Source organism: Montipora foliosa, chromosome 5, assembly GCF_036669935.1.
Source record: "Montipora foliosa isolate CH-2021 chromosome 5, ASM3666993v2, whole genome shotgun sequence".
Lineage (NCBI taxonomy): Eukaryota > Metazoa > Cnidaria > Anthozoa > Scleractinia > Acroporidae > Montipora > Montipora foliosa.
The window spans coordinates 46382425-46399924 of record NC_090873.1 but is presented as its reverse complement, the minus strand read 5'-3'; the positions used below and the strand labels follow the sequence as shown (position 1 = coordinate 46399924).

General features: G+C 39.0%; 2 protein-coding genes across 7 annotated transcripts in view; both read right to left on the bottom strand.

Annotated features, from left to right (window-relative positions):
• The window catches only part of LOC138004454 (uncharacterized), a 16656-nt gene extending 2939 nt beyond the window's left edge, over positions 1-13717 (bottom strand). Inside the window, exons 1-5 of one of the 6 annotated variants that reach the window (XM_068850972.1) lie at positions 11844-12563; positions 9590-9711; positions 3567-3695; positions 2371-2424; positions 494-567 (exon numbers count right to left, since the gene is read on the bottom strand). In XM_068850972.1, the coding sequence (XP_068707073.1) occupies positions 494-567; positions 2371-2424; positions 3567-3648 (210 nt within the window). In that variant the 5' untranslated portion in view covers positions 3649-3695; positions 9590-9711; positions 11844-12563. Of the gene's footprint in view, positions 1-493; positions 568-2370; positions 2425-3566; positions 3696-8243; positions 8291-8369; positions 8541-9589; positions 10336-11843; positions 12632-13627 lie in introns of those variants that run through there. The other 5 variants (XM_068850973.1, XM_068850977.1, XM_068850976.1 and 2 more) reach the window with 5 other exon arrangements.
• A 1487-nt stretch (positions 13718-15204) lies between these two features.
• Positions 15205-17500, bottom strand: part of LOC138004455 (DNA-directed RNA polymerase III subunit RPC10-like) — a 5232-nt gene continuing 2936 nt past the window's right edge. Inside the window, exon 3 of the mRNA XM_068850978.1 lies at positions 15205-16696. Within this exon, the coding sequence (XP_068707079.1) occupies positions 16575-16696 (122 nt within the window). The 3' untranslated portion in view covers positions 15205-16574. The remainder of the gene's footprint in view (positions 16697-17500) is intronic.

Here is a 17500-nt window from a genome sequence, read left to right as displayed (position 1 = left end):
TCGTTTCTACGACCACACTATAGTCAAATGTTACGGATGAAAAGTTGAAAATTTTCATCAAATAATTCTGTACACACGAGGGGTTGCCGTAGCGGGAAAATAAAAATTTATAAAAAACAATATATATACATACATACATACTTAATTGGCCTTTTTCTTCATAGGGGCTTTTCAGGGCCAATGAAACGAAATCAACGAAACAACAACAATAACAACAACAACAACAATAAAAACAGCAACTGTTAAGAATCCCAACTGGACGGAGGCAAACCAGTTGGCTATATTACAAGGGAAACTGAGATGTTGAACGAGCCGCAGATTACCAGGAACAAATTCAACAAGTCAGAGAGGGTCTTGAACCCTGGATGTGCAGATTTCAAGGAAAGCGCCCAAACATCTGGACTGCACTGCCCTTCTAAGTATACTAAAAAGGATATAGATAAAAAAAAGAAACATTTTTTCGAGTTCACCTTAAGCAACAAATAGACCGTACCTCTCCAGCCGTGTCAGCAATCTGTAGTTCTACATCTTCATTTTCGATCTCCACATGAACGTTATAACAATCCTCTGAAAAACAAAGTATCCATACCAAATATTTCATTCATATTTATTTAATATTGTTAAACACCAAAATATATTGTTAAACTATTGTAAAAATGTTGTTAAAACACCGTGAAAAAAAGCAAACAGAAAATGGGATCTGGACAAGTCCCTCAGGATTCTAAACGTGTAATAATGTGTAAGCGCAATTTTCTTTTTTCAATAGTTTCTTATTTAAAGTGCCCCTGTGATCAAAAAATCTTTTCCTTTTTTCTTCAGATTTTAGAATCGTGTTTGGTTAACAACTGACTGGCAAAAGTTTGAGTTTTGATTTTTGTCCAAAGGCAGTTTACTTTGGGCGTAAGTTGTATATTTCGCGGTCCGCCATTACTCACGTTCAAAACTGACCGATTGAGCCCCAGAGGGTTGGATCCAGGGAAAAGTGACGTCAAAGGCTCACTAGCTTAAATTTTCAGCGTGTGAATGCAGCTTATTTTATATGCAAAAGCGAGTAGAGTCTGAAAGCCCAAAAATCCCGTGATGCATATTAATTCTGCGGCGTACAGGCGCATTGCATTCTTAAACCAGTTATACTTTGATGTCATTTTCTCCTCGATTTAGCTCTCTCAAGAACTTAGGTCGTGTTCTATAGGAATCAACCGTTTCAACCTGAACCGGTTTAGGTTTTCCAATAGCACATTTTTTCAACCGTCCGACTCCGTCAACTCCTGGGAATAGTCATTACCAGACTTCTCTGCGTTGACAAGTTGAGGGAAAGCAACTCGGCAGGAGCCTGCGGCCGACTTTAAATGCCCCGCGTAAACGACAGCGGTCGCTGCGAATGCTTTTTCAACCTTTTGAACCAAGTTTGATGTCGATTGAAAAAGTTGATCATCCGAACCAACCGAAAACGGTTTTTTCCGAATAGAATACTAAAAAAACCCAACCAACCCAACCAACTAAAAACGATTGATCCCAGTAGAACACGACCCTAGAGTTAGTAATGGCGCACCATTTAATAGGAAAATACAGGTGCCTTTTTAAATCAAGCCTTAAAACTTTGGTCGCTTAGTGTTTAGTTAACATAGTTTTGAAATCCGTAGGAACATAAGAATTGGTATTTTCGTCACAGGGGCACGTTAAGGTCTATGCAAGCCTCGCCTTAAAGACTTGTAAAAATTTACATCTTATTTGATAGTGCCACGAGGGAATTTATATCTTCAATTCAGCACGTGCAGGGAATGCATAACTCTTGCATCTTTTTTCTTTTGTCATTTTAGGACATGTCATAACTTAAAATAACCTGAAATTGCTCAAAAACAATTTAAATGCTAGTTTATTTAATGGATTTTTCCTTATTATTTACTATTGCTTTACAATTTGGAACTTTTTGATCTCCTTGCAAATATTAACCTAAAATCAGTCTGTTCATTTTAAGCTCAGTGTCATGCTTGGTATTTGTACGTTTGCTCTTCGCCTGTCCACCGAAACAAAGTAATGTCTTCTAACTTAGCTAAAGGTGACTTAAGTTAAAACTATAAAATGGACGAAAACGACTTGCCGGGTTACTAACATGAGCAAAAGCAATAATTCAGCACGTCCGCATCTGCGTTTTACAATTTGTTATAGTGTACTGTCCTTTTCCAAATGACGTCATGAAATGACTATATTTTTCTTTCTGTTGGGGACTTAAGCACCCCTCTGAGAAAACTAATGAGCTAAGAATTAGCTAGAATTGACGTCCTTTGGTGGTATCACGCTTCGACCTTGTCTGTCATCGACTCGTGCCTAGTTATAACACCTTGTGTAGAAATTTAGCCTCTGACTTACCCAGTCTTGCGTATTCTCCAATAAATCGCCTTGTAATGAACCGCACAAGAAGAGCTGTCGAAGGAGAAAACACCTCAACCGATCAATCGACTCAAACTTACACAACAATAACAACTCTGAACAAGGCAAATAACAAGAGGTCTTTATAGCAAAAAATATCGTTGACTTCACCTGTTGCAATAAATGAGAAACCCTGAGCGTTATAGACCTCCCTCATTTTTTATGTTTTAATTAAGTGAATCGTGTGATAATGCTCGAGATGGTATTTTCTTTCAAAGTCACGCATTAGATGACGACGATGATGGTGATGATGATTATTGGTCTTGGGACTTTCAAGTGAAACCTGTGGAACTCTCCAAAGTCAGTGAAAGAAACCGTGTATACGACACTTGTGAGACCAAAACTCCAGTATGCCTGTAGGACATGGGACCCACACTACCAGAAAGATAAAGCCACTCTAGAAAGGGTATAGCGGAAAGCAGCCCTCTTTGTCACTGGAAATCACGATCGAACAACGAGTGTGATTGAAATGCTGCAAGACCTACAGTGGGACACACTTGTAACAATGAGAAGACACGCAAGGCTCTCTACTATATACAAAATGTGCCACGGCCTGCTAGATGGGAACTGGGGGGACTATTTGATAACAAGCAGAGAAAGGAGAACTCAGTGAAGCCATGATTTTAAACCTATTGAGCCGAAAGGACATCAAGATATTTTTAGATTGTCTTTCTTCCCAAGGACAATAGCTGAATGGAACAAACTTCCAGAAGAAACTGTTTCCAGCCAATCCCTCCATACCTTTAAAAGCAAACTCTTGTAGTTTAACTTTTACCAGTAGTTTTTAATAGCTTTTAAATACTAGTCTTAGCTTTCATTATTCTTTTGTATATTTTAGTATAGTTTTATTTATCATTGACCATCATTATTTTAGATTTGGCGTGATGTCATAGAGGATTTTTGCCGACAAAACGATATTTAGATTTAGATTTAGATGGTCGCGTGCACTTCAGGCTCTCCAATAAACAAGAAAAAGGATCAAATTTCCTGCATACCGTCATATGATCTGTATTGGGAAAACAATATGCAAAAGGCGACTAAACAACAAAGGTGTCTTTTGTTCAAGTGATTGCCTTATTCGTGTTTGTAAACTGATACACTTGCGTTATTGGAGCTTGCTTTGAAGACAAACTGACCTGATTTCCCAACGCCATCTTTGCCAAGTATGTAAACCTTCGGTTGTGGCTTGATGAGTGTTGCTGTCCTCCGTCTTCTCATCGTTTATGCTCTGCGTTTTTCTTCTAACTTTAGTATTTGCTTGCTAACTGCAAAACGAACACCACGGAGTCAATTATCTCACTTCAATCTCATCATCAACAATTGTAGCACTCTCTTTTCAACTGTGTGGGAGTTCTTAGACGTCTCAAACAGCTCCAGTGAGATATAGCTCCTTATCTGAAATGACTGGAGAGTATAACCATTTTCAGACGTTATTACAAAGGCGGGATTTCCTCCTCAGTTATTCAAAGATACTGGAGTGTTTGTCCAGTCGGTGTTCGAACCTACGCCGCTCTACAACCCGATTAAGTTATTTAGCTCAACCTATCGGTAGTCATTAGTTTTGTCTACAAAGACGCTGTTGTACTGTGTTTAGGTTAAAATTCATTGTTTATACTGTACATCTATTTGTTTCCATTAGTTATAGAACCCATGCCAAGAAAGACGTCTTTCTGACTACACTACTTACTTGCATTTACTAGAAATTATTTAGCACACATTTACTCTCGGTAATAAAAAGTAAAGAACTTCTCAATCAACAAACCTATCAAGCCCTGGGAGAACGACCATTTACTCTGAGGCAGTCAATTTGTCGCAGCCAGTATTTAGAGTAATTTATAACAATGAACCCTAAAGGTCAAAACAAAACTTCAACGAAATTAAACACATCAATTGTCGGAAAACATGTGGCTGAAGTTTCGCTTAAAATGGTCATTTGTAATGGCCATTTGTCATTTGTCATGACAAGCCTTTACCAGTTCAAGGTTGAATCAAACTTCTTTTTCTTTTTTATTGAGACTTCTTCAACTGGCCTCCATTTATTTATTTATTTATTTATTTATTTGAAATGATTCACAAAAAAACTTAAAAACAAACAGCAAGAACCCGAGCTATTCAGTGCCGTGTGCTGGAATCGCTAAAGGAACTATTTTTGCAAGTTGCTGGATATTCTATCAGTATTTGTCCGAATCTGTAATTGGGGATATTCTTCGTCAGTGAAAACTTAGTTTAAACTAAGTAGTGCTCTAGATGACTTTTATAAATTGGGAGCTCGAACGAAAGAACGAAATTAACAAAAGCTTGTAAGATCTTTGCTCGAGGCCAGTGAAAAGGTGAAAGGGTAGATTGCGAGCCTTCTCTTAGGTTAGCAATGCATCAACATTTTCAAATCTGCTAGGTTTCTACTCTTACGAACATCCCGCGATAGGTAGTCGCTTTCTCAACCGCTATTGGGGCGTGGCGTCACGCGACTCGCTTCTTTGGTGGGGGCCTTGCGTGACATCCAAAAAAACGGCTGCGAAGGATACCCGACTACACGATAGGCGTAGGTTTAATGAAAACCATCACTTATGGCCACTCAGCCGAAACCACAAATTCTCAACCGAACCCGCTACTTTAAAAGGTGGTCAATGTCTCTAATAACTTATCAACGTGCTCCTTATAATTTGATTGGGTATTACGTTTATAGACAGACACGTGACCTTGGCCAACAATAATTCAATTAAGAAACAATAAACGATAGTATCAGACCTGTGACTATGTGATGACGTCTACATAAATTAGGATTACCACTTTGTTTAAATGTTTTAACCCTAACCCTCGTGTCCTTCTATTGCTCTGCCATAAGATCAGCCGTTGAATATGCCTGCGCGCTTTCATCGTAGTCTTCCATGTTACCTAATTGAGGTATTCAGCCTGGCGGGGGAGGGGGGACTTCACCTATACCGGGGTGGGGATGCTCGTCGAAAATTTTGAATTGAACCCCTAAAGGAGACCAACCTGGGAGTGAGTCAGGCTTTTTTGATTCCGAAAAGAGACCATATTTAAAACGTATTAAATACATGTTTTATCTTTCCTTGCGCGCAACCCTAACGGAGACCTTCACGGCTACATAGATCTACGTATGATGGCGTTTTGCCCAGAACACCCTAAGTGAGACCAAAATCCGAACTTTACACCCCTAAGCGAGACGACGAGCATCCCTACTCTTTTCATATGGGAGTTCCCCCCCCCCCCTCCCCGAAATCTTAAATATCGCGACGCACTAAATACAGCGGTACAAGATAAAAGAACGTGTTAAACTTTGTTAAATGTCCGATTGTAAGCCTTTTAGCGTTGATAACGAGCGTGTTATTAGTCATCAAAGTCACTAATGAGCCCTTACATTCTTTGCAAAATTTCCAATTTCAAAAGCATCATTCATTACTCAGAAATTATCTGGTAAGTTCCGCTCAAATTTTCAGAGATAACTCATTATGCAACGCACTTTCAATATTCAGTGATCATTTTTTAGCTGATATGGATTAAGAAAGGATGGACTTATGCTAATGAGGCAAAAAATGTAAACAAAGATTCTCCTATTTGTCTCCCCAATCAGTGAAGCGCAGTTGCAAATATCATTCATTTGCGCTTACTTAAGTTGATTTAATTAAGCGCAAATGGATTAGATTTGACGGGTGATGACGCAACCGCCAAAACCCAGACCCCGTCAGCGACAAACTCTTGATATGTTTAAGTCCCGTTGTGTGTCTAATTCAAATGACGCCAAATACCCTTAAAAATCATGACTTTCCTCCTGGCGTACAATCCGGAAATTCTTTGTTGATTCTGCTCTGACGGTTTGATGGAGAGGGTCATGGAAGCAGAATAATTGAGATACTTGAGAAGAAAATTGAAACTGTGACCCTTTTTAATATTCAACACCTTAAAAATCAGGTGTGACAGACATTTGAAATGCCCCTGACAAAAGTCTGTGTTCAGCTTAAACCAAATCGACATTAATTGTAATCTCTTTTTCAAGCAAAAGTACCCATTTTCGCTTTCTTCTACATTTTAATTTCTATCTCTGTTTCCATTGGTTCAGTGATGCCTTTCATAAGATGGTGCAACATTTTCGTATTAAAGTCACGTGAAACAGATACACTTCCAGCAGGAGAAAGGTTGCAAGCAACATTCAGACCTATGACATGTGTCTCAAAAGAAACCTTTCTGCCCTTGGAGGCGGTTGTCTAAATGGTTCCTACAATTTCTATAGTTAATTTAACAATTCACTTCAGGCTCTTTCCCAAAGAGAGTCTTGCGAAATATTAACCAGAAAAAAAGCGCATTTCCTTTGTTGCCATTCTGTTTGAACAAAAAGACAAAACTTGTGTTTAAGGTTGTCCCTCTAACGGTAACTGTGCTTTAGAACAAAAATGAGAGCGGCTATACTACTGGACGAACAAAGTTAAAATTATCATCTGAAGGTGGCTACATGTGCTCTTGAACCCAGGCTCTGTCTTTTCGCGACTGACAACAAAGATGACGGAGTCAACGAGGCCCCGGGCCAAAAAAAAGGTGCTGCTCAGTTGGCGAACATTCTGGCAGAAGGTCACAAAATGAGTTTACCTGAGAGGAATCGTTTTTGAAATACTGAATTGCTGCTACTTGTTTCTTTCACGACAAAGATGCAGTGCCGCAGCTGACAAAGCCGTTCAATTAAAATCTAGTACTTTTAATTAACTTTTATGATTTCATTTCATTTATAGTAGAGTAGTCTCCTTTCCAGGCTTTTTAGTCCCTCAGAGCTTTAGAAAATCTAACGGCTTATATTTTGATCAAAATGTTGTAATTCTTCAGCCGTGCGCATTTTATATTCCATATAAGGCTTCCTTTTTCCTTCTAATTATGACACAGCTCATTCTACTGACTTGGTCCTTTTTATCGAAAATTTCTCTCGCGAGCATATAAATTTGACGCGGCATTAAACACTTGAATTTAAGCGGCGTACGTGCGGGAATGGAGAAATGAGAAAATGAACAGGGTTCAACTCTTTTTGCGTTAAGACACTCCTTCATTCTATCACGTAAAGCCTCTTAAAACTAAGTGAGTAATTTGGGTGCTTTACCCTAATTAGATTTGGTCTTTATTGGCAACACTTTTCTCCCTTCAGGAAACCTGTTTGCACCAATGACCACACAAACAGAAGTAAATGCTTCACGAATACGTAAAAGACACAAAGAAGTAGTAAAGAATCATGTAACTTATCGACTGAGGCATTTAGATCTATTACACATCGATCGGTTTCATACAAGTGCCTCTTTAGAACGAAACCGAATTTCTATTTTGCCGAAGTACCTTGACTCTACAATAGAAGTCCTGTGTCTTTAAATTTTATTCGCTTTGCGACGAGGGGCGGCGTTGCTGTTGCGATGACTTCACGATAGATGACTTAAAGTTTCGTTCGAAATTCGATTCATCGCAAAGACTGTCTGCGCACATAGCGATTTTTGACCTCTTCAGTGAAAAGAAACACCCCACCTGAATAACTCTTGTTGTTTTCGTTGTGCCTTATCGCCTGGTCAGTCAGTGTTGGTACTTAAAATACACTTACTGTTACTGACATAATAGGGATGCCAGAGTGTCAAATGTGTTTGCATAGGGAGGGATATACACACATATAATGTATTGCTAATGGAAAACACAGTCCTATGAAAGCCAATGCCAGTCCTTGTGGCACAGCAACAGACAAATGGCTTGCGCAACTGACACGCAAACTGAACGCTCCAAGCTCTGTTTAGAATCCGGATTAGTTAGAAAAACTGATATAATCTTACTTGAGAGTGTTTCGAGAGACAATCACGATGAGCCATGGATTCAGCTTCTATTGTGTAAACACTTATTCAGTTACGATCTAAGATAACCGCTTGAATAGTTGCATTACCATCAGATATTCAACTCACATAGAAGATGAAAACAAAGGTTTTAAACCGCAAGAAAACTACAGCGAAACTGATAAGACGCACGAGGAATGATGACCTCATACTTAGTCAGTTTTTGCATACTCCTCAATTAGACGCCGTCAAGTGGATTGCTTTCAAAAGCCTCTAATTTTTCGACACTCATTTTTCCATTGGTCCACTTGTCCTTTTTCAGTATCTATTCACAATAACTTCCTTACGTAACACACACTCTGTGTAAATTATCCTCTGAGCTCAAACGAGAGTGGAGCTTGAACAGACGCACCCATTTCATTTACAACCTTCTAGCAAGTTCTATAGAGTAACTTGAAACCACAAAATATCAATCGAGCTAAAAAGTGGGGGAAATGAGCTAGGATAGGCTATTTCTAACATTCTATTCCTTCAGAGAACAATTGGCAAACACAACGGGATAGAATAGGGAATAAAAACATTGTGTATATATTGAAGTTTCTCGAGTTTTTCGAGACATTTTGTCAAATCATTTATGACCTCTAAATTGACCTGATAGAATTAATAGCCACTTCACTGTGTCAAATTTTACTGCAGATTACTCAGCTCTTCTGTTACTAAGAAAATAACGTTAAAATAAACTGGTGTGGTGTGCCACTTCCACACTTATGTGCTATTGATCAGAGCCTGTTGTAATCCTTCCGGCTTTCGTAGTGTTGCGAATTCCGCCGCAATTGGCATTTTGTTGACTCTACTAACTCTTGACACAATACCGCAGTTATTTCCTTTCTTAATTTTTGGCAAACCATTATTTCAACAAGGTGACTAGTAGGAAACTCCCAAATGTTTTTAAGCTGGAATTTAATTTCAAAGACCTCGGAACTAAGAAACCAAAAATAAAAGTGCACAACACGCCGTCGGAGTGAATTGCTTCTATTTTCGATGGTGGTCTAACGAACTTTGATCTCCGTTGGTCGTCTGCTGCGGTTTGTTTCCGCAGCTCGTTGTAGCAGGAGCTGTTAGTAGAAAGATCAACACTAAGCAAGTACTGTACATATATTACATTATTGCTTGTAAAACCCTGTTGAAAAAGACAGTGCCTTTCCAAATCAGTACTGGCTTTATATAAATACCGTTCAATCAGCCTTGCTCTTTTTAATTTTAGATAATCTTTATCTATTGCAGATCAGATCCTGTTCTTCTGTTCTGTTTCGCTGGTCCTAGCTTACACAGTTACGAGTATTACATACCGGGTTTTGGTGAAAAGTGAATCGGCAGCAGCCATTTCCTTCCTTTTACCGGTTCCCCAGCAGTGTCCGCCAATCCGTCCTCTTAAACAGTTTCTCTCTGGATACGGATAACTTCCAAATTCCTACTTGAAAGATTGTTTAGTTAATTACAATATGATGACGTTTGTGACGGACGGGTAACTCGCAAAACGAGGACTTGTATCGGTGTTAATACAAGATAACAGCCGTATATACTCGCACAAAATCAACAAATACCGCAGCTTGTTTTCCACTCCCCTGTCAAATGATTTGTGGAATGCTTGATATTCTCAATTTGGCAAAAATATCTGTGATATCTGAGTGAGACGACGAAAGCTGATACCAGCGTAACCTTTTAAAATAACATTTAAGGTGTCTTTTTCTCAATATTGCTCAACCATATTTTTGATTTATTCCCAAGAATTAAACCAATATTTACAGAGAAATTAGAGATGCTTGTGTAATATTTTGTCGGTGTCTCTAAAAATCCACATGGTTTTCCGTCACAAGTTATCCGTCATGCATCGTTAAAATATGGAAAAATCATTAACAACGCTTCGTTCCCTTAATTTTTTCAGCGGCATACGAACGCTGAGCTTACAAATTCCCTTTCAGTGAACTTCATCTTGTTTTAATTGAGACGGATGTAGGCAATTTCTCAATAAAAAAGGACCAAAGATGCTAGATATAAACTTATGAACTGAAAAATAACTCCCATTATGGGTCCATTCAGTTTCACGTTTCTGTGTTATTTTTGCCACTCTAATTGCAGCCTACGGGATTCTCTTATCACTTTTTTCACCAATTGTGCATGTCAATGCAATTCTTTATCTCTAGGTCGTCAAACGAAGCCCAGATTGAGAAGTTTTAAGAATTCGGAACAAGCACTGATTCATGGGGTTTACAAGGAAAACATAGAGTGTCGAAAAAATGTTGAATTATGATATTTGTTCATAACAAATAAGGGAAGCATATCAAGTTTTTTAGTCGTATTTCATGTCAATTTGAAGTACTTTGGGCTGCATGGTTAAGACTTCCTCTCTAAGCTCAGTTTTAACAAATCCAAATCGATTCGAGCAGATATATTCGACCGGACATGCATACAACGAAAAGTATTTTTGTCATTAGTATTTGCTTTAGATCAAGATTAGTCGTGTTTCTTGGATGTCTCTGATTCCTACATGAACGCCGTAAAACTGTCAGTCTCGCTTCCCCTTATCTTAGGCTCGACTACGATTTCACTAATGCCGACGAGCTACAATGTCTCTATTCTCTAGAGACACGAAATGGGATGAAGTGGGCGAAAAGGAATATTCTTCGCACTTTGCCTAATTAATAAACATCCCTTTTTAGAAGTGTTCAGTGGAGAGTTATAGTTGTTATTTCCGTGGACACAGTTTTGCGTAAACAATTATGCAAGTTAAATGTGCAATGATACCTCGTTGAAGCGGGTGAGATTCTTCTCATACTTCCTGACTGCTTTCAACGTTTCTTTGCCATGCCAAAAAAGCAAAAGTCAAGTCAGCAAAGTAGTCAGAGAGTATGAGAAGAATCTCACCCTTTTCAACAAGGTATCATTACATGGATATTAACTGCCTTCACAAATGCAAAATTATGCAAGTATTTTCACCTCAAGAAAAGTTCGACCAAAAAAAGACCGAGGCTTATAGCGAAGCAAATAATAAAACCACACGCATTTTAACAGATCTTACGTAATGGTCCTGATAGCACAAGTGTTACTAATATTTTTAAAAGTACAACCACACTTTTGAGTTTAAGAAAGATGTTTCTCATGATGATGTTTGAAAACATCGAAACATGTTCCTTAAACTCAAAAGTGTGGTTGTATTTTTAAAAACATCTTACGTAATACAGTAAAGGTGCGTGATGATTTAATTTGCACCCTCCATGATTGAGTCGCCGTAATATGAGATGATTTGCCTTTTAGGGAATAACATATGTCTCAATCTAACCCAGGAAGGTTTCAATAGTCGCGTTCTCGCCATTGTTGAAAACTTGAGTTTTTTAATAGTTTTGACTGTTTGGCCAAGTTCAAGTTCAACACTCGCGGCACTTTGAAAAATGCCATTACATATGTTCAACTGAGATGAAAAATATCAACAGGAGGAAAGAGGCGAAAGAGTGTTGCATCGTACGAAGATCTAAGTTGCGATGTCGAGCTTACTTGGATGTAAAAGCCTGCAAAATGTAATTTGCTCAAAGTTGCTGCACTTACCGATTCAAACACTAGTATAAACTAACAGTGATTATTTTCTCTTATTGACCTTGCCAGAAACACTTGTTTGTTCCCTTTCACTTGTTAGCGTTGCAGATGCATTGTCTAGTAGCTGTGTGGATGTATTCTGTCAATGACGAAACTCGATCGTTATATGACCGGGATTTTCGATTCGGCATTCAATCCGACCGAGTGGAGAGCTTTTGCCCTGTTCGATCACTAGTCTTCCTTTTGTTTTTGCTTCATGTACCGGGTTTTGCTCACAGCCAAGTGTAGCCGGCAGTCAGGAATGCGAAACTGGGACAAAATATGCTTTGATCTTTTGATCTAGAACCAGTTAATCAGAAACATTCATCAGTTCAGTGAAGAGAATTGAGAAGAAAATCACTGTGTCGACTGTACTTATTTTTCTGGAAACCAATTAAGCACAAAGCTTCGTTTAGAGTAGAACTCTCGGGGTTGCTTATCAGCTCAATGTAAGTTTGTTTACAAATCGTCCAAAAATGCTCTTATAAAAAGGACTTAATGAGTTCCTCGTGATATTTGCCTGAAGCCAAATTGATATCAGCTGATGACAGACCACAAAATCTCTTGCAAAGCAGTAAGCCGAACCGAGCAAAACATAAGGACCGCTTATTGCCTACTTTCTTGGTAGTGTGTTTAGGGATGTTTTGTCTTCACCTAAACTAGCAATGTACTTTAGTGACTTGGCACTGAGCCATGCATATCGTAATAGGGCATTCACTGTATTTATGCAAGAGTTGTAGTTGCCTACTTCCTGTTTTTGACGTCACCCGGCTTTGCAGGACGGTCCGAGAGGCTGGGCGCGAGATTAAATTACGTCCGGTCTATCGTTTTACCCAACTTCTTTTCCATTTTAATAAGTTTCTTTTGCTTTGATGTGAAAACGTGTTAGCTTTTAGCTTAAGAATTAATAATCATTAGCATATACGAGATATTCAATTAGTTACCTTTCGAAGATATTGGAATATTTCTATTTGTCCAACTAAACATTTTGAGCAAGAGCCGATCATGTTAGATTTGATTTAGTAATGTACTATATTTCGGCTGTCCACGGTTGCTTGAAATCTCTGTTTGTCCGATTTGAAATGGGATTTTTTTGTATGAACCTTTTGCTTTCACATCAAGCAAGGGTATCACGGGTATTTCGAATGCATAAATTTGTCCCTCCCGAACTTGAGATGGCTAGAATTGTGAAGCAACCAGCCGATTATCGATATCGAAAATCTGAGACGTCACCACATACAGAATTAACAGCACTTATTGTTGGATGAAAATGGAGATAAAATTAAAGACTCCTTAATGCCCGAGATTTACCGCTTTTGTTATTACAACGAGGGAAGACAAAGCTTGCTAATCTGCAGCAACGAATCGATTTTATATTGGCCGTGAGTGGAGTTTGAATTCTCACCGCTGATTAGGTACTGTACAGGTTTTATCACTGAGTGTCCGACATAACAACAGGAAACTTGATTTGCTTCGCCGGATTGATAAATTGCACTGAGATTTTCCATGTTTAAAAACTACTCATGTGATGCCGAACTATGACTATAACAGGGGTTACCGATGGTCTCGTTTTCAAAAAGACTCAGCTATTGATTCATCTCTCCCTCCGCTATGTAGCTACCGTTTAATGAGAGAGATGAATCCGTTGCTTTGGGTGACGAATGCAGAGCATGCGGCCAATAGCATAAGAAGACATGTCCACAGTGATTCTGGGCATCTTCGTAGGCCATCAAACGAAACGTCTTCCATTTACTTACCGATTATCTTGGCAACATCGATTCCGACGGTTTCTGAACATGTTCCTGCAACCAACACACTAGCGTGCTCCGACCTATTTTCACCAAGAACGCCTACAGTGAGGCTAGGCTCGGAGGAAACTTGTCACCACTTGACTACACAAAAATTTGGAATAAAAGTGACTCCAACACGTAAAACGCTTACAAAGCCAGCAATACGAAAACCTGCCTGTAATAAAGAGCAGATGAACTGTGATTCACAAAAAAAGATAGCGGATTGTTTATTCATTCAGAACGGTATTCAATGTTTTCCGTCACCAGCGAGACGAAACAGATTTCTGTCGACGGAGAAAGAAAGGGACATAAAGGAGTGGATCAACGCATCAGCTCACAAATAAAGGCCCGAGTCAGGATACTGACGCTTTAGGTTCGAAACGCTTTTTTTCAGAAGGATATTTCTTCTGTTTCTTTTGTTAAAACGATTATTATCGCAAAGGGAACAGTTAAAGAAGATGGCTGATGCCTGTTGGGATATCTTAAGACTATACACAAAATATCACGGCCGCTCCAACTAGAAAAGACAGTTTTGTTTTGTCGGAAGACGCTGGTAGTCTTGAGATCACAGTCCAAGAATGAATCACTGGCACTCGCTCGACTAGAAAGAGCTGGATTCGTATAAACATCTGCTTGTGCTTGGACCTCATAGTGTGCTGTGATTTCAAATCATCTCAGCTATGAATGTCAATTCAGAAATAACAAAAGGAAAACCAACAAAATTCAGGCTTTAACGAGATTTAAACCAAAGAGTTGTGCGATACCGGCGATGTGCTACCGGTATCACAGAGGTCATGAGCAGTCCCCAATTGGCTAATAAACACTGCACCGGTATCACCGCCACCTCTACTAGCGTGTGGGCGGCTAGGATAAATAGGCTTCAGAGTGAATGTGGCCCTACCGAACACATACAGTCCCATATGATATCACGGGCGATTTGCTGATTGCTGCAAGGGTATCCGGTCTATTCGCCCACAATAAAGCCGTTTTGCCCCAAAAGGGATTGCGCCTTATTAGGTCGATTCGCCTACACAGGTAACTTAACCGAAAGAAAGCAGGAATATTTTGGAAATTTTGAAACATCACTCGCAAGTTCCGTTTGGTGAACTTTAACGCTGCATTTTGAAGGAATCTTGTAAATTAGATACATGTAATTTCTTCTTGAGATGTGTGGGCGAATGAACTTACAACGGTGCAACAACGCGTGGAGCTTAGAGGCTACAGAAAGGCCCAATTCGGCCCTTGGGATATGCGAACCTCAATTTAGAGGTTGTTAATCCATTGGCTACTGAACCGCCCGCCAATGACGAGTAAACTGAATCGCCTGGTGTTAAGAGTAAAATCTAGTAAGGGTGCGTTCGATTGACCCTATTCCGGAATAAGAATACGAGGAGTGATGAGTTAAAACGGTATGTCTGGCGTTTTTGAAGCGACAAGGATAATAAAGATATGTTTAATTAAAATAGCATTTTAGCAAGTTTTTGATAATTTTAATGTGAATCTCCGTAAAAACGAAGGATTTCTAACTTCTAGTCCATGTATTCCTATTCCGGAATACGGTCAATCGAACACGCCCCAAGTCACACTTCTAGGAATGAACGGATTAAGAATAAATAGAAACGAAAGTATGTTTCCCCATACGTCCGCACTGCACTTGAGGCATCATCACACAATACTGATGATATTGTCGAGATCACCTGTTGCTACTAATGCATGGCAATGAAGAATGCAACAAAAGAACTAGTAAAAACGCTTACAGTACATTTCTGTGGAAGGATATCTCACAAAGAGATTGGCGTTGCTTCAGACTTGATCAGAGTCACATCAAAGTGAAATTAAATAGTTAGATCAGTTTGAAAATAATTGGATTCTTCATTTCAGCTTAGAGACATACCTTAAATAGTGCATAGACACATGCACGCTGAACCACCTAGGGCTCTTGATTACAGTATCTATCATGTCGGCCTTAAAGTCTGAAGCAAACTATATGTTAATTGATACTCTACAATGACTTACATTATTAATCCTCATCCAAGAGCCTTGGATCAGGCTCTGGAGTGGAAGAAAAATCGGCAAAAGAAGGAACAGAACAAAAAGAAATAGTGAGAAAAGTGCAAGAAAAGAGGACACCACCGGGAGAGTTGAAAACACTGACCCCCCATCCATGGACTACCCCAATGGACAACCCAAATGGACTACCCCATTAATACTATTTCAAGTGAGTACTATTGGTTGTAAGCAGCGTCACAATTAGTGCTAGTTGTAGGGCTAAACATCCATTTTAAACGGCGATGGTCAACACCGAGTACTCTAAGCACCCATTTAGCTTTCAATAATTGTTGTGATGGCCGATTACTTCATGTAAGTGAAACGAAAAAGGTGCAATTCCTGGAGGGTAATGTGACGAGCTAGTTTTCCACCGATGTAAACCATGTGAGCGTTAGCCCTACTAATGGAATTGGGCCCACACAAGGACAGAGAAAAACTCTGACCAGGGTGGGAATTGAACCCATAAGATTCCTGAATTTAGTTGCATCTGACCATGGAAACGAAAATAAACAAGGTAATGCAATGTAAGTATACAATAAATTCAGTTCTTTCAATAGTACTCATTTGAAATGTTATTTGTTAGAGTTAGTCTAGAGTTAGTCTATTTTAGGGTAGTCTGTTTGGTAGTCCATCGGGGTAGTCCATGAACTGGGGGTCAGTGTTTTAAACTCTCTCAGACACCACCCCTTTCTGCTTCTGTAGTTCCTTGTTTCTCAAACTGTGCCAGCACATCTCAGTTTTCGCAAGTTCTCTCAAAGCCTGGTCCTGGACTAAATTAACAAGCCGAGCCAAAGCTTTGGGCATAAATGTCAATAAAATAATTCCTCCAAACAAAAGATCACTGTTATCATCATGATAAAATGACTCATTCCCTCCATCGATGGCCGCAGCTGCAACACTTGTAGAATGTTGTCATTGGTTCATCAGCTGATCGTGTTTGAATCTGCATAAAGTAAGCTCTGTTGTGTTCACACTTAGGACAACGCTCTGTGAAAAATAAAAAGTCACTGAAATGAATAATGTGTACAGTCAAGCATCCTCCACTGATCCAGCTATTTAATGCATTATCACAAATTTAAATCTGTTCATGATTTTGGGACACGTTGCTTGTGATGAAAGCTTGTGCATGTAGATATGAGTGATAAAAACAAGTTATGCCCTAAAGGAATTACCCTAAGAGGGTTGCAAAACACTGGATCCACTACCCTGTAAGTTTTAAATTGTTACCCTTGACATTAAAAAGTCAGAAAATATAATAATATTACGACCATGCACCCTAAAACTGGGGAAAAAACAACTGGCAATTGTTGAGCCCATCCTTGGGGTAGACTTCCATATACAGAACTGCAATGGCGTGAGACATAAAAAACCATTGTTATTCCATTGAGCAATAATTATTTCTGATTAGGTATTGTTATAAGTATTATTTTGGACCTGGTATGCCAAAGTTGAGCCAACCTTTGTTCAAGTGAACTCATGGAAGCAATGGATAAGCAATTACCTAGATTTAAAAAGTTCTTAAGTACATGAAACCTAGAATCAAGAAAAACAGAGCTTAACCTGGTGCTTTTGCTTTAAATGCTTTTCTAAGTCAAAACATCAAATGCAGATATTAAGGACAGTGCCTCCTAATTGAAAGGTATTTTTGCGTGGTTTACTGAACATGCGGGAAAAGCAGATCTTAAAGGGGCTAGGTCACGCTATTTTAGGTAATTTTGTTTAATTTTGTTAATTATGAGCTCTAAACATCAAATTGGCAGAGCAAGAGTGTTTCATTTGCAAAATCACAGC